Source organism: Trachinotus anak, unplaced genomic scaffold (genome assembly GCF_046630095.1).
Source record: "Trachinotus anak isolate AG129_WGS33_773 ecotype Australia unplaced genomic scaffold, CSIRO_AGI_Tana_v1 ptg000020l, whole genome shotgun sequence".
NCBI lineage: Eukaryota > Metazoa > Chordata > Actinopteri > Carangiformes > Carangidae > Trachinotus > Trachinotus anak.
In genome coordinates this window covers 4,590,372-4,612,626 of record NW_027273871.1, presented here as the reverse complement: position 1 = coordinate 4,612,626, position 22,255 = coordinate 4,590,372, and the positions used below count along the sequence as shown (strand labels likewise).

The 22,255-nt window shown below is 40.0% G+C and overlaps 1 protein-coding gene across 2 annotated transcripts in view; it reads right to left on the bottom strand.

Annotated features, from left to right (window-relative positions):
- The window catches only part of tmem132e (transmembrane protein 132E), a 359,849-nt gene that overhangs the window by 29,248 nt on the left and 308,346 nt on the right, over nucleotides 1-22,255 (bottom strand). For both annotated transcript variants that reach the window (XM_071505844.1, XM_071505843.1), the window contains 3 exons: nucleotides 21,568-21,760; nucleotides 12,264-12,407; nucleotides 1,231-1,436 (listed from right to left, as the gene is read on the bottom strand). In XM_071505844.1, coding sequence (XP_071361945.1) covers nucleotides 1,231-1,436; nucleotides 12,264-12,407; nucleotides 21,568-21,760 — 543 coding nt within the window. The remainder of the gene's footprint in view (nucleotides 1-1,230; nucleotides 1,437-12,263; nucleotides 12,408-21,567; nucleotides 21,761-22,255) is intronic.

Sequence of the window (22,255 nt, the reverse complement as noted above, 5' to 3'; positions counted from 1 at the left end):
ACATTTCTGCTGTGTGCTTCAGCCAGAGAATCTAATTGGAGCAAAACAAGCAACTACACACAGAATCCTGGAAAACAGAGAGGAGGCTGGACTGCTTTTTAGTTTCTAATGTTTAAGACTGTGGTTCCAGGAACTTTTGCACTTTGGATAATGATTCTTCTGGTAATTATCTACAAATAAGACATCAAAATATATTCCAAAGCAGCAAGTGGATTCTGGCTTTGTTCCTTCAACCACAGAATATAGATAAGAAAACTAAATAGAGTGAAGAGGTTTAAGAGTTCCCCCTGGAAACATGCTATTATATGTAATATACAGTTCTTTAGAGTTTGTTTCTATGACTCTGGGTCGTATTTTTGTAGTTCATCTGTGTTACATCTAGTACCTGTGAGACATGCCATCATTTATATCAGTTCTAGGAAAACTACAACTCTGCTATGATAAGTCAGACAATCAGGCAGGTTGTCAACAAGACAACAGGTTAGCCAGATTATCTAAATCACTTTATTTTGACCTTAGAGTGAAAGTGAGCACAATAGTTTCTCACTGCAGTGGGAAACTGTCGCGGTTAAAGATCGCAGTTATATCTGCAGGCGCTGTGGCTACTCCACGGACCGGGTGAGCCAAGTCATAAAAATTAACATTCTGTTTAACAGTGGATGGGTTGCAGGTGGGTGAAATCATATATAATGTATGAGAAAAATATGAATTACATTCATACAACACATTTTAAACTTCATTTTTCATCGGGCATGAGGTAGACTCTGCTGAACTCATTATGATTATGTATGTAATGTTTATTTATTTAAAACCAGCCTACTTCAGTGTAATATGTCACCATATCATCACGCATAATATCCCACTGGGAAATTATGGTAATGTGTGATTGGATGTGGGTCTCCAAATTAGGGAAATTTATTTGCTGGGGTGGGTGGTGGGTGGATGATTAGTAGCGGATCACTTGTGCACACCACGGTTAGAACGGAAGGTCAAAGTTGAGGCAGGAAGTTAGCTTGTGCACAGTGATTAACAGATTAGGTCATTGTTTTATGGTCCCAAGTTTGGCTACGTCGGGGTTTGTTTACAACCTGTCTGATCATCTGACTGCTCATGTTTTTTGCCAGGCCAAAGCTTTGAAAATAAGACCAATAATAAGAGCAGAATAAGAAACTGTAATTTCCCTATGACAATAAATCAATGGTAACTGTACTAAATTCACTGAGGCCTCACCTTCGGTCGGGCAGAATGGGAACCCTCCAGCCTTTGATGAAGCTGAGATTGTTATCAGACAGTTCCACCTGCAGGGGAAGTTTGGGCACCCAGACGGTCAGCTCCAGCGGCGCGCTCAGGTGCTCGTAGCTGAAGATAACCCTGGCGTTCATGGAGCCCCGTGTCTCCTTCCCATTGACGAACACGTAGTCGCAATTCAAAGACACCTAGGACAGATCAGGGACAGAAGTCAGAGGCCATCTATATGATAATGGTCACGTCAGTGGTGGAGGATCTAAGTGATATGCGATGATATACGGCACAGTATGGCTGCAGCTGTCAGTGCCACGATTCATCACACAGCATTTCAAGGTTGATACTTTCAGCAAAGCAAATATACAGCGAGGAATAAGATCTTTTAGGGGTGTGAATGCGATGTGAAAGTTCAGGGCACATAAACCATCTCTATCAATACTTTCACTTTGACTTAAAGAACTGGTTCACCTAAATCTAAAAAAAAAGAAAAAAAACCTCAGGGAAGCACTGAAATATGTATCTGCTTTTGCAGATTTTGGTTTTATTGTATTTGCCTTTTTTTATTGTGTCTGTGCAGTTTCCTCCATCTAATACAATAACAATGCATGACATTTTTTGTAGCATTCACATAATTGAAAAATAACATTTCAAAAACTCAACAGCCTCCTCCTCCTTTCCACAAACAAAAACAGTCCAGATGAAGACTCTTGACAGTGAGGTCTGTTGATTTTCCACAGTAATAAAGACACTGTTTCTGGAAGGATGATGGTGACGCTGTGGCTCATTTGGTAGCATACATACCATGAAGGCAAAGTCCTAACAGCAGCAGCTATAGGTTTGAGTCCGACCTGTGGCTCTTTGCTGCATGTCTCTCTCTCTCTCTCTCTCTCTCGCTCTCCCTGACTCTCCTGTGGCTGTCGGAATAAGTAACTTTAGTGATGACCCTGCCTACGATGCACTTGCATGGATGTAGTATGATACATGTACCATAATACATCCATGCACTTGTTGTCCAATGCTTTTACCTTCAAAAATCTCAAATCAGTGAACAACTGTGTCCCAGCCAGGTTCATCACTTTATAATGTCCCCTGGAAACACTTCTGTTGTGTTGTGAATATTTGCAGCACATGTGTTGTCAAACTGATGAAGGTGTTTTCTGAATTTGCTTGTGCTTTGTCTATTTGCATATGTGTTTTCTTAAACTGCAGTGCCACCGTACACTGTAGACCAGCGTCTCTTGGCTGTGTGCCACTGAATCTCCAGAGTCTGAAGGTTTTAATTCCATCCAAACACTGCAGCATCTGATTTTACCGGCCTTAACCGGACACGTTGAACGAATCAGTGAAAATCAGCTGCTGCTACGTTTGGTCAGAATGAAAACCTGCAGACTCTCCGGCCTTGAAGGCAGAGTGCTGACAACCAGTGCTGTAAACAATGCTTACTGGCTGTGGGCTATTCTCTAATCTAATTTGCATCTTTTATGCAGCCAAATTAGTGCTTCTAAGTAACCCCCTGTTTGTTGAGCACGTACAGTGCAAATTAGGGATTCAAACCATGTCCTGACCCCACCACCTCGCTTGCCGATTCTCAGCATAATGATCTATGAACAATTATATGGACACACAATATGGCAACAAAAGCTTTTATACAAACACACAATTCATATTATATGAAGGCTGTCTGCTTGAGCTGTAGTTCATAACGCCTACAGATCACATAAATAATATTCCACCTTGTGACATGTGACTTTCATGTAATGTGATATCATTTGAGACACAGCACTGACACAGAGTATGAATTCAATATATGGCAATTTCTAAATTTAAGTCTTAGCAAATGCCATTTTTAACTTAAAGCCATTCTTTAGCTTTCTCATCTAGTCAAAAATCTCCAGCTCAATTTTAATTATCATGAATACTTGTCCCCCTCTAACACTAAATTATTAACTGCAATGGATCTGGAGGGCTTTGCTTTTGGGCTCTCATAGAAGATTTATCTAGTGGTGGGAGGTAGCTGGCATTGTAATCAGAGGATCTAATCTCCCGCAAATGGAGGTCGGGCTGGCCAGTCTTCTCAGGGCTGGGGATTCATCATAACTGGGAGGAGGTCGGTAATATAATTCCCCCCTCCATGCAGACAGGCCAGAGAGGGGGAGAGCGGGTGGGTGGTGGAAGGACTTCTTAAGATGACAGACTTTCCCTCTGGTTCAGTTAATGCAATTTTGCAGGGTTTGACCTTATGGGCCTCCACAGCATCCAGCCTTTGTGTGTTATTGTTCTGTCTGCTGTGTCATCTTATCTGTGAGAAGCCAGTTACAAAAGAGAGAAAAAGGAGTAACTCAACACAATGACCCCAGCCACCTTGATTAATCACAGCTCGACTTGTTGTACCTCGAGACAAGAACATCTGTCTGACACGTGCTCCCTTCTACCCTGAAGACACACACACACACACGTACACACAACACACAAACCGACAGCGTACCCTAGCCGCAGCACTGCTTGAGCTCCCGCGGCTATTGCTGCTGATAAACTTGGCTGGCTAATTGCAAGTCAAAAGCTGTTAGCAACTCTGGGTATCAGTGGCCCTGTGGGGGCTTGGTGAGGAGGGCTTTCACACACTGAGCCGCCACATGCCGTCACACTGCTGCTAATGCGCTGTGGCATCTTCCATGGTGCCAGCAGATTGCCTGGGTGGAGACAGATCATCAGGACAAGTGCGAGTGCTGCCTTCATTTGGTCGCGATGGGTCATGTGATGCAGAGTGAAAGACTGGCTGGGTTAATTAAGGTGAAGACACCTAAGGGCCTTTCACACATTTATTCCATAACATTAACTGAATTAATTTCCCAGACGGTTCTAGTAAAGGCAGCAGCTTCTGTCCTTCAAGCAAGTGCATCAATGCGTTAAAGCCATGTTATCATAATGTGACCATCCACACAGCATCACAGGCTCGAGTCGAGTCCTCTGCTCATCCACACTGTGGGAGGATAGCAGTTAAACACATTTGTTCACATAATTCACTGTTTAACTTGAGCCATAATTTTGTTTCATCTAGAGCAGTCAAACTGCTAAAACAGATTCTCTGCCGTTACGTCATCAGCTCATTATTCACACATGACCTCTTAAAAGAGCAATAGGTTAGCAATTAAGCATTTAACTTCTCCAAAGTTAGAGACATGAAAAAAAAATGAGTGGTCAGAATTGGAGGCCAGATATCTTGATCCTTTTAGTCCACTATATGTGCTGAGCTCCAAAATCACTGCATCCCACACTTCCCATGAGATGAGATGAGATAAGATAAGTAGTGAAATTAGCGGTGTTACAACAGTGGACAGTACAAAGGAAATGCAAAACGCAAAATATCACATACTAAAAATTGAGAGATAATAAATAATATAATATAACAATATAGTATGTACAGAAAGATATTTAAAATATGTTAAGATATGTGAAAAAACGGAAGCAGATAAGAATTACTGCACAGTTGGTGTGTGTTTATTAATGCACATGGTGAGTTTGTTTTTGGTGTGTGTGCTTTACTGAGTGCATTCTTTGTTATTCATGTGACGCTGTTCAATTGTGTATTTTGTACGGCCCGGACCACACTCCAGGATGAATTCAAACTGTAGATTATTGAGTGAACAGTGGACACGCACTTGCTTCTATACATACTACAATTAGGGGTCTGCGTACTTGGACATGTTCCACACACGTGCACTATAAAACACCGCGGCAACCTCCTGACAGAAGAGCTCCGTTTATTGTATTTGGCTGAACAGCGTATGCACCTGCTTAAAAAGAATAAAACCAAGGATGTGAGATACAGTGAAGCTGAGTGTCAGCAGTGTGGACCCCCCCACCCCCTCCCCCAGCCTCATAAATATTAACATCTTTCCAGCTCCATTTCCCAACTTTGTTACAGAGGCTTTGGGGATGATAAAGTTGCTCTACAGTCCAAGAAAACAATTTACAACTTTCCACATGCGGACCAGCACTCCTCATGACAAATGATTCACCTTTAATGGCAAAGAACCAGTGAAGGAAAGAACCTCTGGTGCCCGATGCCGACATACCTACACTGATCAAGACTGATTCTAGTGTCTTAGAGACACGTTTACTGATACGTGGGTGGAAATTAAAAATGACAGAGATGACAAGAAAACACATTAAACTGTAATGCCAAAATTCATAATTAACAATTTTATTAATAAACCAGTGATGTGTCTGAGTAAAATAAGCAGAAAACCAACAAGGAATCATTGGTCTAGCTGGAGTTTATAATTACAATGAAACATAAAAACAATCTTATGTCCCATTTTGATGTTTTCTCTGACTTTAGTCCAGGGTTGTCCAGTGTACATGTCTAAATTTGTAGAGTATGTTGGAAATTTAGATTTTATGAGACAGCAGGAAAGGTCACAATAGAAATGGGATGGCATAGAACATACTGGACTGAAGTCCAGTGGCTAAAGTTATATGGTCTGTGTTGTGGGTGTACAAACCACCTGGCCACCCCAAACCCTAAAATGGGAAAGGACAAAACAAAACGATATTTTCAATTTTTTTCCTGTGTTGGACTTGTCCCTGAGGTGGTTGCAAATTAACCCTCCACTGGGCTGCTTAAAAATTCAAATACAGCAGGGGACAGGAGCACAAACTGTGTTTGCATCTGCAGGTGCTGTTATGCTCCTACACTCTGATTTCCTTCAGTTTTATCAAATAGACTCCAGGAAGACGTGGATTTTCTTCCCCACGTCTCAATGTCAATGACACACACAACGAAGAGTAAAGCCATCTTGATGACGTTTGCATATTCACGCTGCGCACCATGTGTTTCCAAGCAGAAAGCACAATTATCCAGGACTTTATTTTCAAATTTAAAATATTCATTAGATGAATTGCTGCAACATTCTGCCAAATGGACTTTCCATTTAGGGATAACATATGTATCAAATGAAGGCTGAATGAAAGCGGACATATGGCTAGCATCACTGGGATTGTGTCTTGTAGCGGTTATGAAGCTTTTCTGGCTTCAAGAGCATCGAAACCAATGAGTTCATTAGCTGTTTTAGCTAAATGAGCCAGTCCCCATTCGCCTGTTGTGTGTTGGATAGATGATGTTGAGTGTGAAAATGATCTGTTGTTCTGCCTTTTGGAAATAGTTTGGGTTTAAATAATAAAATAACTTTTCATTTATTTAATACTACAAAGTGATCAGTATCATTTAAAGGTTTGTTCACTCAAACTATATATATATATATATATATATATATATATATAAACATACTTTTAGTGGTATCTAGTCATTCTGTTTTATTAGTTTTATTTTGAGGTTTTTAGATGTACAGCAAATCTCTAAGATCTTCGCCTCCAGCCTGATGCAGTAGAGGTGAATAGAATTTGGCTTATGGTGCTGACAACACTGAAAAAAATCCATTCATCTCCAGTGTAGGTTTAAGGCAAAACTCTTGGAGACAGTTATCTCAAAACCTCAGCAAATACAACCAAAACTGCACTCTCTGTCCAACAGCATTTGGACACCTGCACATTACAACCCCATGTAACTGCTGAACATTTCAAAACTATGGACATTACTCTGCTATTAAAGAGCCTTCACTTATCTGGTTTAATGCTTTGCACCAAAGCTTGGAGCCTGGCTGCAGGGATTTGCTCTCTTTCAGCCGCAAGAGCATTAGTGAGGTCGGACACTGATAACGCCTGGCTCACAGTCTGCCTTCCAGTTCATCTCAAAGGTGTTGGATTGGTTTGAGGTCAGGACTCAGAAGCAGATCAGTCAGTTTTCTTCCACAGCAAAGTGGGATAACCTTTTCTTTATGGATCTGGCGTCATGTACAGGGACATTGTTCAAAAAGGAAGAAGTCCTTCACAAACTTTTGCCACGAAGTTGGAAGAACACTGCTGTCAAAAATATCTTTGTATGCATTAGGATTAGCTTTAAAGGGAACTGAGGTGCCCAAAGCATGAATATCAGACCCAAGACAAAAATGTGTTTTTGGGTGAAGGATCTCACATATGCATATGCTATAACATCAAGCAACCATGAAAACCACTTCCAACCTAATGAAGGAATGTTTAAGCACACATTAATTAGCTAACATCTTGTCTTTCTGATACTAAATTTGGAGCTGCACTAAGGACAAATGTGTCACACTAACATAGAAGTGAGGCGTGGAGGAGGGAGCCTTCAGCCAGGTACAGTATGTGTGCAGGATGACCACAGGCGAGATGCCATGTGCAGACACAAGGCCTTATCTCTGCCTTCAGATGGATATATGAGTCACAACACCAGGGGAGAGGATGATCAGTGAGGGAACAGGGCTTACTGTCTGTTGCCTATGATGGCCCTTTCGCCCTGACACCCTCCAACAGCCTTATGTTTTTCTCATTTCGCACCTTTTACAACCTGAATAATTATTCTTACACATGCACACACATATACAGTAGAGCCACACACAGGTTTGGCTTATCTAAAATAGGCTCTTGATTCACACTGCGGCTTAGTTATTCCCAAAGAAGAAGAACTAAAGAAATGATAAAAAAGAGGACCAGTAAAGAAAAATTACAGTTTCTCACCTATTTTTACTCTGAAAGTTGGAAGAAAACCATCCCAAAAAAACATCCATCAAAAAAACACGACAGTCTGTGGGTTGGCAAATATCCAAATGAGGAAGCTTTATTTAGGGAAGAAGTCTTTAGTTTAAATGCTGTTGGAGTTTCAGTCTCAAGACAGGAGGCTAGCAGGAGATGTGACTGGTACTGAAAAGCTTTGTGGTGTTTGTATTTTGCACCACTCATCTGTAGCGCTCAGAAAAAAGCAGCAACAACCTCCATGCAGCGGCTAAAACAAGAATGTGATTAGAATAGATCGACATGACTTTGGGCATGAGACTAATGTGTGTGGTATAAAAAGACAACAACGACAAAGTAAGGGAGGATCCCACTTCTGTCAGGCTGCCTGTGAATCTTTTATTTCTGTATTCTGGGGGTCGTTTTATTGAACTGTCATGACTCGTGTATTTCCTGAGCCTGAAGGGCTTGTTTTAAATTAGCCTCGAATGTTCAATGGCAAGTGCACTGAAGCAGGCCCACTCAATATCACATGCGCCTTGTCTTTAATGGATAATGAAAAATGATAAATGACGTGCTGAGGCAGCCATCCCACTGCAACACCTGTTCTTTTCTATTGATGGCATAATACAGTACACCACAAGGGGAACCCCTCCCACCTTAAAGAATCACATCTACACAGGAAACCCATTGAGTTTAAAACACAGTTTAGTTTGTTTTACCTCTGCACCAGGTTGTAGACAAGATAACATGGGCAGTGTGAGGCAGAAAAGATTAGGATTAGTACAGTAAATCAGAGTGAAAATATATTGGACATATACTGTTCTTTTAATGAGAACAGATACTCGGCAGTCACCGAGTATGATAGAAGTCCATGTCTGATTCGGCTTGATGGCTTCAGTGCCTCAGTCTGTAAAATCTGCAGTCAAACCTGCCTGACCTGACCTTGAGGAACTGCTAACCCACTGAAAAGGACTTCATTAGCCTGACTTCATATGATCGTTTCTCTATTCAATGCAAAAAAAAAGTCTTTCAGCACAGACTGGATTTGGATTCTTCAAATATAAGAAATTAATGTTGTCAAATGTAAAGATCTTGGTTACTGGGAGACAAGTCGTATGTCTGACACATCAAAGTTGATCATACTGCGAGTCACGTCTGACCTCCCATCTGAGTGCAATGTATTCACATGCAGCTGTTACTGTATTCACAGTTTTTTCAAGAGCTGCACAGCCTTTGAATAAGAAGGAGATAGAATTGGAGAAATGAGATAAAGTATAAACTGGCTTAAGGAAAATAGAGCTATCATTTGGCAGACTCGCTGGTAAAAATCCATCTTAATCCTGGGAGGCAGGATAAAACACCCTGTAGGTGTTCTGATAGACTGACTGGGCTCACAGTTTGGGACTTCTTGCCACTGTCAGATTATATTTGTTCACAAGAATACATGGCTGGACAGTTAGTGTCAAACACCTGATAATTAGAAGGCTAAGTGGGAGAGAGACAGCAGAAACAATCCACAAACAACATCTTTTTCATGTCAGTATCATCCAGTGAGACGAAATAGGACCAGAGCCTGGCTGCAGACTACAGGCCCCCAGTGTGCAAGGGCCCCAGACTGACCAGATTGTTTTTAATTTACATTTATTTCATGGGGCAAAAAGTTAAAGCTAAATAATTAAGCTTAAGGTCAATTTGGTTTTCAAATAATACACAACTGTTAACTGCTACAAAGCCGCAAAAGGTCAGGAAGACAGACAAAAATGAAAAGCAAAATGGCTGAAAGAACAGCATGACCTAGCTCTACTAAAGAGAATCCCTCAACTGACTGGATAGTTCAAGAGGAGTGGAGAGGGCACGAGAGGCCGCAAAACTTATAGCTCAGATCCTGCATGCTGGTATTAAACTGATGAACATATGAGGTCATACTGGGTAAAAAAAACCCTGAAACTTGTTGAAACAAAGACGTAGATGTCGCTGCCTTTAGAAAGACAACACAAACACCAAAAGAGGTACTTGTTCAAGAGGAAACTGACAAATGTGCCAAGAGAATGGTTTCTTTATTCCCCGTCAAAATGCACTGTGTTTTGTTTTGCATGTAAATTATATGGAGACAGTGACTGGAAAAATGCAGCCACACGGTTGGCTGAACATGAAGGATCGGAGCGCCTCAGACAGGCAATGGTTGCTTATCTTATGAGCTGTGCTGATTCTGGGTGTACAGATACGGAACTAAAAAAACAATTTGACAGCGAATGTGAAAACTGGACGAGGTTTTAAAGAGCTTCCAGCTGAGCGAGGACTACGTTTCGGGGGACACGGTGACATTTTTGGGCGACCTGATAATGGGAAAGTTATCGGTGTGCTGGAAGTCATCAGCGAGTTTGAGTCATTCTTGAAAGCACACATAGAAAAATATGGGAAAGCTGGCAAGAGGACAACATCATAACTCTCATCAACAGCATGTTTAGACTTTATTGAACTGATGGGAGAGCAGGTCCTCACAGAGATAATCAGTCAGATAAAAGTTGCCAAGTACTTTTCGATCAGTGTTGACTCCACTCCAGATGCTACACACACAGAGCTCACATTCATTTCACTTTCCCCCTGAGTCACTTTGCCAGCCTGTTCTTGGTGTTTTACAAGACATGAGCAATGATTTCTGTAGCTGCCAAAGCCACTGTCCAGTATTAACAGTGGCTGCATGCATGCATTTAACAGATTACCCCTTTTTTCGAGTGGGTGCCATCGAGTCGGGTTAACAGTGTTGACTGCTGCCTCTAGACGGAGGAATTCGTTGATTTCCAACAGACAATTTTTATTTTTCCTTCCAAATTTATGTCCTGCTCGGGATGAAGCCGGGACAGCTGCCACTGCCAGGTGCCAGGTGGTTGCCACTTCCATCAGGCTGTATAACACCTCAGATGGACTATTAATCTAAACTGCATATATACTGCTGGACAATTGAATTTCCCCAAGGGGGTGAACAAAGTCTCTATCTATCTGTCTATCTATCTATCTATGGATATTTGAACGATATTCCATCCATCTCCATAGAAGATCTTTGCACAGGAGAAATATACAAATTACAGAAATTCATTAACATTAAATTCACTGCTACAACTTATAAAAGGAAGGAAACTACTATCAGTGTTTCCAAATGTCGATCAAGCACTCCGACTGTTTATGACTTGGTCTGTAACCAGTGCCAGTGGGCAGTGCTCTTTTTCAAAACTGGGACTAGTTAAAAATAGACTGACATCCACAATGGGCCAAAACAGACTGAATCACCTGCCTCTGATGTCCACTGAAAGCGATAATTGGATTTTACCAGCCTCATTATGGACTGATCTATCAAAAAAAAACAATGAAGAACAACTTCTAAAGGTGGGAATAGGTATTTATGGTTGTGCTGCTGTTGTGTTATTGCTGTTATTATATGCTCCTACTGTGTTTATTGTATTTTTATGGCTTTGTTTTATTTGAGTATTGCGAAACGGTTCGATTTGTGTCTCTGTAAGGGTGTTGTGGTTTTGCCTTAGTGAAACACAGTGTTCTGTTCTGCTGCAGATGTTGTACCTGTTGGTTTTGAAGCTAAAAGCTGTCACCAGCTTGCAGATGCACTGTGATTGCCTTTTTTTTCTGTAGCTGTCTCAATGTGTGTCTGCGTGTGTGTCCAGCACGTTCTAAGTGTGTGTGTGTGTGTGGGCTATGTAATATTCTGGATAATGACATACTTTTATTAAGGTCACATCTCCCCTTCCACCATCTTGTTAATATGATCAACAGTGTGAAATGGCACCGCAACACTCCACTGTACTGCCTATGCAATCTGCCTATAGCTCAATATATTATGATTGTAATTGACTGGAGAAAATAATAACTGCGCAATCACTGCCTCTAATGTGCTCTGCAAGTTGTTGTGATCCCTCTTTAATTTGCTTAATCAACAAACCAGACTGGAAATTGTACACTTAGCTTGGATTCCCTGAGAGTCTCAGCAGTAATTGTTCTGGATCCTGGGACACTGGTGCTGTATAGATGCCCGCAGCCACCGCACTTGAGTGAACAACAGGAGGCGGTAGGTTTTGCATGACAGGTAAGCAGTACTCTGAGGACAAGGTGAGCCCTTGAAAAGCAGCAGATACGGTGCTGTAGAAGCATACAGGCTTTTACTGCTCCTCTGCAGCCATATTGATTTATATACAGAGTTTTATGAACATCCATTGATTTTATCTGAGGCTCAAGGCAGGAATCAAATCGAGAGTACATATGGAGCAGCCCAAAATGAAGTTTTTGTGCTTTCCTGATGTTGTGCCTGTGTGTCGAGCCACTCCCCAGTATTAGAGGAAGAGTGAAGGGATTCCATTTTCTAAATTGACATCTTCTCCCAGATACAGAGATTGAGGAAATCAGGTTCCTTGTACCTTAACAATGTCTTCATTTGAGGACTTGCACTGCACGGAGGCTGAGACGTCGGTGACTGCTCCATTCATCTCTATGGAGACCATTTTGACAGGAATGGCCACGGTGCGTCCAGTCAGAATGGCAGTGTTGATAATCTCAGTGTCCTGCGGAAAGGGAGAAATGGACATGATATTTATGTGACAGTGAAAGGCAGGGAGTGATTTTCCTTTATATTTCATCAGTGTTACTGATGTCCACATTTAAAACCATTACCATCATCCCAGGTGACTCTCAGTGGCAGACCAGAACTCATTTTACTGAGACGCCTTTCATTGCATTTCATCAGCTGACATTTTCATTTCAAGCACACTTTTCAGTTTTTTCTTTTCAGCGCACATTAACTGGAGGTAACTGAAATGCATATGGAGAGGAGCAAATTAGAAAAAAAGCAATAATCCTAATCTTAATCATTCTCAGAGACGTGTGCTCCTACCAGTCAAATCACAGCATCAAGCTTAAATTTCTGGCAAGATAAAAGGCATGGCATTTACAATGCCGCTGCACAGCATCTGATGCAACTATCCATTATACAGTTTCAGGTTGAGCACATTAGTGGGACTCAGACTTGGATTTTAGAGGAGATGGGTTTTTGCCACAGCAGGAAGCTCATGAGAGAAAATGACTAAAGTCCACAGCAACTCTGGAAAATGCATCAGGAGCTGTTGCTGTCGCCATGTTGTGTATATCAGGAAGTACGACCAAAAAATGTTTTTTTCTGATGATTTTATCTAATTACAAAACTCTGTTTTAACCATGTGCACCACCAATAACAACTTTCTTCTCATCACCCCACTCAGAAAGCTGTATTATTATTTAATGTGGATCATTTAGGCCATATAGTATAATTATAGTTTAAACTGGGTCAACGCGAGCACAGATAAATGCACAGAGAATTTCTTAATTGTTCCAATTCCTAAATACATCTATAATAGCCTATAACTGCTACTCAAAAGCTTTGGGTTTGATCATTTATTATTGAACAGCAAATATATTACAAAAATATTGAATGAGAAAATTATTAATGAAAGCAACTCTTTCAATTAATTAATTGTTTTAAATAAAATGAAGAAAAAAAAATTAAGAATCAAAACTTCTGAACATCAAAGGGGTTCAAATGGTTGTAAATACAACAAGTTGTAGGCACTGGTAAAAATAATCCCTGAACTACCCATAAACAAGGCAAACATTGTCATCTCATCTGTATTTTTATTATGAATGTGCTGGAATCCAAACAGCCAATTAAAATACACACCAGGCCTCCACTTGAAGTTCAAATCAGTTCATTACATCTTTTTTTTTTTTTTTTTTTTTTTGCAGATCATGTAAGCTGCAAGGGCGGTAGCAAGTTTTCTCATTTGTGGTGCACAAGTAGCCCAGGAGAGAGACTGAGACCATGTAAATTTCCTGAAATCAAAAATAGTATATTTAAATTTCTGCCTTACACTCATCTTAAAGTCTTAATAAGGGTGTAGAGCATGAAGTGACTTTCTTCTCCGCTCTAGTTTTTCATGGGTTTCTACTCAGCTGCGAGACTCAGAATTTATTCATTCGTTTATTCATAGAGGGAATATTATACACAGACTCCGCACTGAGTGTTGTCAGAGCATCTTCTCTCTGTGGCTTTAAACAAATAACACAGGCAGTTGGTTCTGAAGTGTCCTTGCACGACATTGAACTTCACCTGTTAGAGTGCCATAACGCACCAAGGTGAAAAGATGTAGGGAGGATCAAAACCTTGGTAAACCTTTTAGTTTACCAAGCACTTTGAGGTCAAACACCTCAGAACAAAGAAGAAAACACACTGTCTACCAACAGAGACTTATATGTAAGAACAATAACAAGAGGCAGTTACCAGTAGAGTCATTTACCAAGGACATGGTATTTTTTTTAATTCCACTGGTGTCACAAACTTTTTAAATTTCACTTTATTCTACAGACTTTTCCAAGTGGCTGAGCAGGAAACATTAAAGCCCTCTGTCCCATCTGAGCAAGACAACCTGGAACAAAATGAGATGGTGGCTGAGACTGACTTCGTCTGATACTGACAAATTCATTGAGCCAAATACCAAGATCATTTATAAGATATGTGGTTTTCCACCTGTTTTATGCAAATTTTAAATTTTCACATCTGAGTGGAAACACCAGAAATTCAGAAGTCTAAATGTTGTTTTTAGGTTTGACTGAGGTGGAAAAAACAGAGGATCAATAATAAACAATATGTGACAAAGTGCAATGGAAACAGACTTAGCAAATGAATCACGAGGTACATGAAGCATGTGACTTAAACCTCGGCTGAAACTTCTGCTCCACTGAAGAGACAAAAAACTGTGGCAGACAAAATCATGTGGACTGATAAGGAGACTGTAACCTTCCAATTAATACATGAAACAGGCATGAATGCCATTTTCAATTACATTTTCCACAACTTTTCATTTGTTCAAGGTTTGAATGATTCTCTTTTAATGAAACCATTATCAGTGCTCTCTTCCATTACCATGGTTTAATGACACCTGACTGCAGCACTGGCGTCACTAACTGTTTATCTCAGTGCCCCCATCATTGTGGATGGAAGTGTATATTAATTAGCCTTTTCTTTTGCAGGTGTTCTGGAAATTCATTTCAATTAATTTAATTTGGGTTAAATTTGGATGGAAACTCGACTAGTGTCAACAGGTTTCTTATTTCTACTAGAGACAAAAAACATCTGTGTTCAACACAAAGCCCCTCTGTGACAACAGAGGCGCCAAGTTGCTCCTTCTAAATCATATAGTCGGCCAGTGGTGTAACCTTATCACTCTGTCATGCAACATTCGGCTGACCGGTGGTGTAACTTCATCAGTCAGTCAGTCAGCTATATTTGCACAGGGCTGGCCGTGCTGTTGCAGTCCAGCCAAAAAGCATTGTGAACTACTGCTTTGTCAGACATTCCTATGTTAATCAAACTCTGCTTAGGCTTTAGACAGATCAATAAATAAGGCTGCACTGCTCTGCTTCTTGTCTCTGGAATCAATACTATCATTTGCAACCTTTGCTGTGGCCGTAACTGTGCAACATCCAAACTGAAACTTTAGCATTAGTACATCAAAATCTCAAAATCTTTGAGCCAGTTCTATACAAACTCCACACTGACAGGTTATAGAAATGGGAGTGTAATTACTGAGACAGGTGACATCCTTTTCACAGATAAAAGAGCACTCATTAGTGAGCGGGTTAATATTAAATGTATGAAGTGAAGCAGTGAAAATGCAGCTACTCATAAAATAGGGATCTTAACTGTCAGGTTTTCATTTCTCTAGTTTTCAAAAAGCTCCCATCACCAACCACATAATCAGCTCCACTGTATAACATATCCTCACCTTCAGAGAGCAGCAGAACACATCATGTATATAAACACACTTCACTACAGGAGGATCTGTCTGAAAATTTAAACTTGCCCTTCATTCTGTGGAACAAGATAAAGATTTTTTTTTACTTGTTTTTAAACCTCCATCATCACTGCAGCAGATCTTCTTTCAGGTGTTAAATCATTTCAGAGAATCACCAGCCCACATTGTTTCTGTATAATAATCTGTTTTGTGTGAATCCTTTGAAAATGGCCTGAAACATCAGTGAATGAGTGTACTTGAAGCCAGTTACATTACCCAGGTTTGTTTGTTGTTGTTTTAGATTCAATCTCATTGAGCTTACATCTGTTCAACGAACAACATTTTCGGCGGAATAGTCATTTTGTTATTAAAGCTGAGGTGGTAGAGAAGCTTTGTTTGTTAATTTACTTGTTTGAGTTTTTAAAATGTGGCCAATTTATGGGAGGCACAGCACAGCAGACCTCTCAGGAATAACTGACGGGACTCTGGGGCGAAAATCTAATTGAAAGACATCATCCCTGAGCTCTCCTTGCTGTTTTGGCATCTGGTAAGTATTATACTACACAAGACACTTTACAATTAAATGTGCACTGCTTTGGGAGCACTAATTACGCTTACCTGAATTCAGCTCGGAACAAAATTCAGTCATGACTGCACACAGCTATCATTTCGCTTAATTACTATATTCTGTATGAAGCAGCAAAACAGCTATTAGATACTCTGTTTAATGCTAATTCAAAAAATGTTGTCATTCCAGCAGCACACCGGACTGAATTGGTTTATTTCAGCTGCAGCGAATGCAGCACCAGAGTATAAACTAGACCACTAGACGGCAATTTTAGTGAGGCCCATGCAAAATATAATCAGGGCATTTAACACATCAACTTATTTTTCTCATAACTTAACATAACTTAACATTTAACATAAATCAACAACAAGACGGATCCAACGGGGATAATGTCTAAGATACAAAAATGAATGCACTGACAAACATTAGGTCACTTTGCTCATTTGGAAAATTAAATACTGATCTTGATTCACTCACATATGATAATATCGTGCTGGTAGATGTTAGATCTTTTGTTTATCGGTTCATCGTGTTACCTTTTCACTGTCTTTTAAGTGTAATTGTTCTTTTTGTTCACTTTTGTACAGTTGTGGTTACAGACTGTCTCTCCACCTCCCTGCACTTGTCCAATTTATTTGCCAAAAAAGAGACAAAGCGCACAATATACAAAATTAAAGTTCAGTTTGACTAATATAACAATAATAATAATATTAATTATTATTATTATGTTCTATAGATATCACAATACCATCATTATCTTGATTTCTTTTGGCCACTATAATCGTGTAGTGTATTGTGACAACCCTGTCAAATCCCAATCTGGTTGATTTAATATTTGATCACTTTTAAATCAGTTATGAGTCAAGTCTGTATAATCCAGATCAACATTTGATTCAGCATGTATTTGAAGAATAGACTCTAGTTTTTCTAAATTACCAGGGAGGAAATATTGTCAAAATCTTTCTATTTATGTTTTTTGTTTAATATGTATGTTTATAATCTCAGTTTAAATGTCTCACTCATTTACATTTGTTTATTAGACCAACAATTGAGTCCCTTTTGGTTTAAGGGTGTTTACGCATGACAGAGTGTAATTTGCTTGTGGTCATTGTCATCCCATTACATGTAATCCATAACTGTGGAGCCTTGTTGTAATTGCCCGCAGGGGTTCGCAGGCACTAAGGCAAGGTTACTTAGCGTGTGAGGCTTAAATGTTCAGGTCTATTTTCACCTGCCACATGTGGATCTCTATGAATGAATAAAGATATACATGTGAAAACATGATGCGTGACTTCAAGCTGTGAGGTTTGTGCAACATAAAATATAATTTTTTATTCAACATCTGGGTGCCACTGTGGCACAGAGCACAGCTAACGGAGGTGGGTATCTGGCATCATCCCTTCTTCTTGTCTCAAAGTAAAAAGAACGTATACTAAAAACTGTATTATAAACTGTGTAATAAGCCTTAGTGATGATTTAAGCTCGTCATCCTGGAACTGTTTCTCCTCTTCCTTCCTTCTCTGTCTCCTCGTTCAGATGCTTCTCAGTCAGATGTTACTGTAGGGGTCCACCCTACTCCTCGTCTCTGCTGCTTTGTAACACAAAATGCATCATGTTTTGTGTTCTGGAGACAGAACCACCTCCCACCTCTCTATGTCAGCAGTTTCTGAAAGTGCTGAGCTTTTCCACAAGCTGTCAGTGGGCTTATGCCACCTGCTGAAGAGTACTGGTTGATTTGCATCTGCTGCTGAACTTAAAAATGACAGTTGTTCTACAGCGCAAGAAGTCGAAGGATGTGCAACTTCAGAGCTGGTCTTTTGTTGCACTGTTAGATTCTTTTTCTTTGAGTGCAGCATCCTCTGACCTGTTTCATTTCTTCTTTATAAGGCTTTCATTCCTTAATGTGAGAGGCACAGACAAGCTCTTAAGAAGCCCTTGAGACACATTGGTTGGCTTAGTGAATACACGGTGGCTATGTTCCCTCTGCTAATTACAGTATATTCTGGTGCTGAACATGAAAACATCACTTCTGTACCTCAGTGCTGTATTGTGCACCTGTGAAGGGCCATTGTGGTATCATCTGCTGCAAGGTCAGATTCAGAATGGAAACTTTTATAACACCACAGCAATTATTACTATCAATAGAATATTAATGCCACACCGGAATCATTTTTTCTTCCAGATATTAGTTTTGTCCCAGAGCTGCATCCTACTGAGGCTGCATTTGAAAACCGACGTGTCACAGCGGTGCAACAAAGCTGTCTCATTCTGAAGTGTTCTTCAAATGCGGCCGACAAACATGGCCTTCTTTTCCTGGGCAACAAAGGCTCCAATGGGTGGATCCTTCATGGCCCAACCTACTGCAAGTTTCACTGTTTGCTGGTGATGGAAACAATATGGCAGCAAGCAACGCAGACAAAGAGCCCAATGATTGCACTTTTAAATGTAACTATTGGGTTTTAACTCAGTTGAATAGTTAATGGTAGAATTGTTAAAAAAACAAGGGCCTTAACACTTCAAGTTAAAAAAAAAAGTTACATGTCATTAAAGTTGCTTGGCGACAGGAATGGCACTTGCAGCGGGAATGGGTGGGCACAGCCGGTGACGCAAAGCGGGAATCTGTCTCATTTCGGTTCAGCTTTTGTGGTCTATGGCAGCTACGAAGGCCACGCCCTCTGAAGGACACAGCTATTGGTGGACCTCTGTTTAAAACTCTTAAAAAAAAAAGTGTTCATTTTGGAAATGAGTCATCAACATTGATGTTAAAATAAAATGACAGTCAATTGACAAATATACACCAATATGAATGTTAATCAATTATATATCCTGAGGAAGGTATTAATTCATTCTATTCTCAACGTACATAGATTTTTAAAAGCTTACACTCTGAAAACTATGTTTACTGCAACAGTTTTTAGGTTTGGGGGTTGAGTGAAGAATTTTCTTGACTTTCTGAGCTCTGCCCATTAAACCACTCAACAACCTGCCACAATGATAAAGTTGCTCTGTTCTGTTGGCTTTGAGACCACCTGTTTTCAGTTCATCAATCCTGTTTCATGGGCGTTAACACTGTTTAACTGTGGCACTTCTCCCAATGGGGGGGTGGACTGGAACGTCCACTTTTTTTTATTTTTGCTTTGATATAATTCACAATCCAATTATTCACCTCACAAGGAAAGACGGATTAAAGCTCATCTATAAAGGCGACCACAGAGCTCACCTGCAGGACTCCTTCACATTTGGGAATCAATAAATGTCGTCTGATGATGAAAGTTTTTAGTCTTCGCCTGACTCATGGATTCACCTCTTTTTCACCAGCACAATTTTTATTGTGCCGTCTGATAACCGAGTGTAATGAGCAGATGAGTTGATCTGAGATGGTCTTAAGTTTGGTTCTGAAGTGAATTTTTATTATTTATATCGCTTAACAATGTCAGTGATGCTTGATAGACTAATTGGAAACACTCAGAGAATTCCCAGGGTATTAAAACTTCCTGAATTGTTCAAGCCTGACCGGGTTTAGTCTGCAGTGTGTTACAGATATCTTTCCTTATTTCCATTTTAAAACAAATGTAGCTGAGCCCTCATTTTTGCAGTGACAGGAAAGGCTGATGATGTCCTTGAAATTCTCTGTGAACTAAAAACACTAAGGATGATGACAATGCCAGTCCTCTTTTACTGTTCCACCCAGCATTAACATGACTCCTCTACTTAGAGACAGCAGCTAAAAAGCATGAAAATCACACAGCAACCTGGAGGTGCAGAGGGGGCAGGCAGCTAGGAAAAAAAGAAAGCACTAATAGTTCCTGCCATCTTGCTTCAGAATGTAAATTTTACAAGGGAGACTTGCACAGGCAGAAATCTAATTTTGCATTGCAGCTAAACACATCTGGGTACAAGATGCATGCTAATCCCAAATGTCAGGGGGACCAGAGATATGAAGTGAACCTTATGTTACGACAGCTGTGCTGTACACAAAGTCATAACTGCAGCTCAAGTATTTAATGGAGCTCTAGGTGCAGAACAGTTGTAATTATGCAAATATATAACAGATAACTGAGGCTTATTATTTTGATAAAGTATTAAGCTTTTTACTTTGAGAGAGATGTGGATTTTTGAAATTGTTCATAATATTTATGTATTTTATGACACACAGCAGATATCCTTAGAAAACCCCTTCTTCTACACTTTACCTGCATCCAGTCTTCTACATGATTTACCATGCACAGTAAATTTTAATGAGCAGATGTAATGTGAGGTTGGACTTTTTTTTCACTGGGTTTCAAGCGGAGTGAAACAAGACCACAAGAGAGGAAGTAAGAAGGCAAGGCATAGCCTGAGGTACTCAGCACCTCTTGCTTGATTAATTTCCCTTTGTTCCCATAATCTGTTTACCACCCTCACTAATTGCCACCTTTCACGAGGCAAAGAGAACAGCCTCGATTAAATGAGTAATGGACACTTAAGTGTTCTGGGATTGGTTGACTTTCTTAACAATCAGCAAATCACTGCAGATAGAGTAGGTGTTGATTGGATTTATTTGTAACGACAATACATCTGTCTGTGTTGTGTCTGATGCTCTTTGCATGATATATAAAGTGCAGGCTGTCACAATGAAAGAGATTTAAAGCTACAGCTTTAGTGAAGACATCATTTTTGGGATTGAATAACCTGGGACACTAATTGTGAGTAGCACAGTTTGCTGGTTTTCCCTTGCAGTCTGCACAAACAGGTTTTTGTGTGATTTGAATATGCTGAGCAGATTCACAGGATCGGGACAAAGCCTGATCCATGCGTTTTTTTGAAGGACCATTAACATATATATGCTGTTTGCTCTAAGAATGCCAGCTTTGAATTAAACCCCAACCTATTCTTATTTCAGTGCAGGGGTACTGGATGGTATATATATGCAATATGCCACTGTAATATCAGGAAAAATACCATATTTATTGAAATAACGTCACATCGGCCTCGTCTGACATTTTCGGCACTCCTGCGTCAGTGTCAGAGTCATGATGGAGTTTAAGCTTTTAATGAAATCACCCACATGTAACATACTTTTTGCATGACAACAAGTATACTTGTGCCATGTAGCCACACAATAGGTAGTGCAATATTTTACAGAGAACAATGCTTATATGAGATCAAACTATTTTGCAGAAAATTTCCTTTAAAACTAAAAATTTCAGTTCTTGTGTTTTAACTTGATGAAGATGATCTGAGTTGGTCAGATAAGCTTAAATAATGATAATTAATAATATTAAATAACTCTAATTAGTTTGAGTTAAATACCAGTCATATCCATGTTAATGTGGCTCTCCTTCCACTCACCATGGCCAGAGGGATGATGGCCTGAATGTCCCGCTGCACCACTGTCAGCTCCGTCACAACCTTCTCTGAATCAGGAGGCGGGTTCTGGCCCTTGTAGTCGATGTTCCAGTTGATCCTCCTGGTCACCGAGAGGCTGGTGAAGTTCTCCATCTCAAAATCCAGCTGCATGACCTCAACGTTGCCCAGCACGTCCCTGTAAGACCACAACAACACAGACACACAGTCAGAATGAAAGGCAAGATATCAGTCGCAGCAATATATTCGCAAGAAACAAAGCAGCGTATAACAAGAAATTCTGGCAATGCATTCATTCCTAGTAATGAAATAGTTGACTGGATAGTTTTTAATTATTCAACAAGCCATTTAGTGAGCTGTCAACCCACTGCTGTGCAGTTATTTTTAAAGTTTTCCTTAAGTTACCCTTGAGCTGAAAGGAAAAAACAAAAGTGTATTCATTAAGGTTTCAACATGTGAAGCACTATAGAGCAGATGCTCGTTATATGGTCTATTTTTGGCATTTGTTCATTATTCAAAGTGATATTCTATATCTCTGTATCCATTTTTGTGAGGAATAGCTAAGCAAGCAGATGAATGTATTTTCAACACCATTTTAAGATTGATTACAGTGTTCTGCTTATATCAGTAAATCAATATCCAATAAACTGTCCAGACAAGATGCCAGGATAAA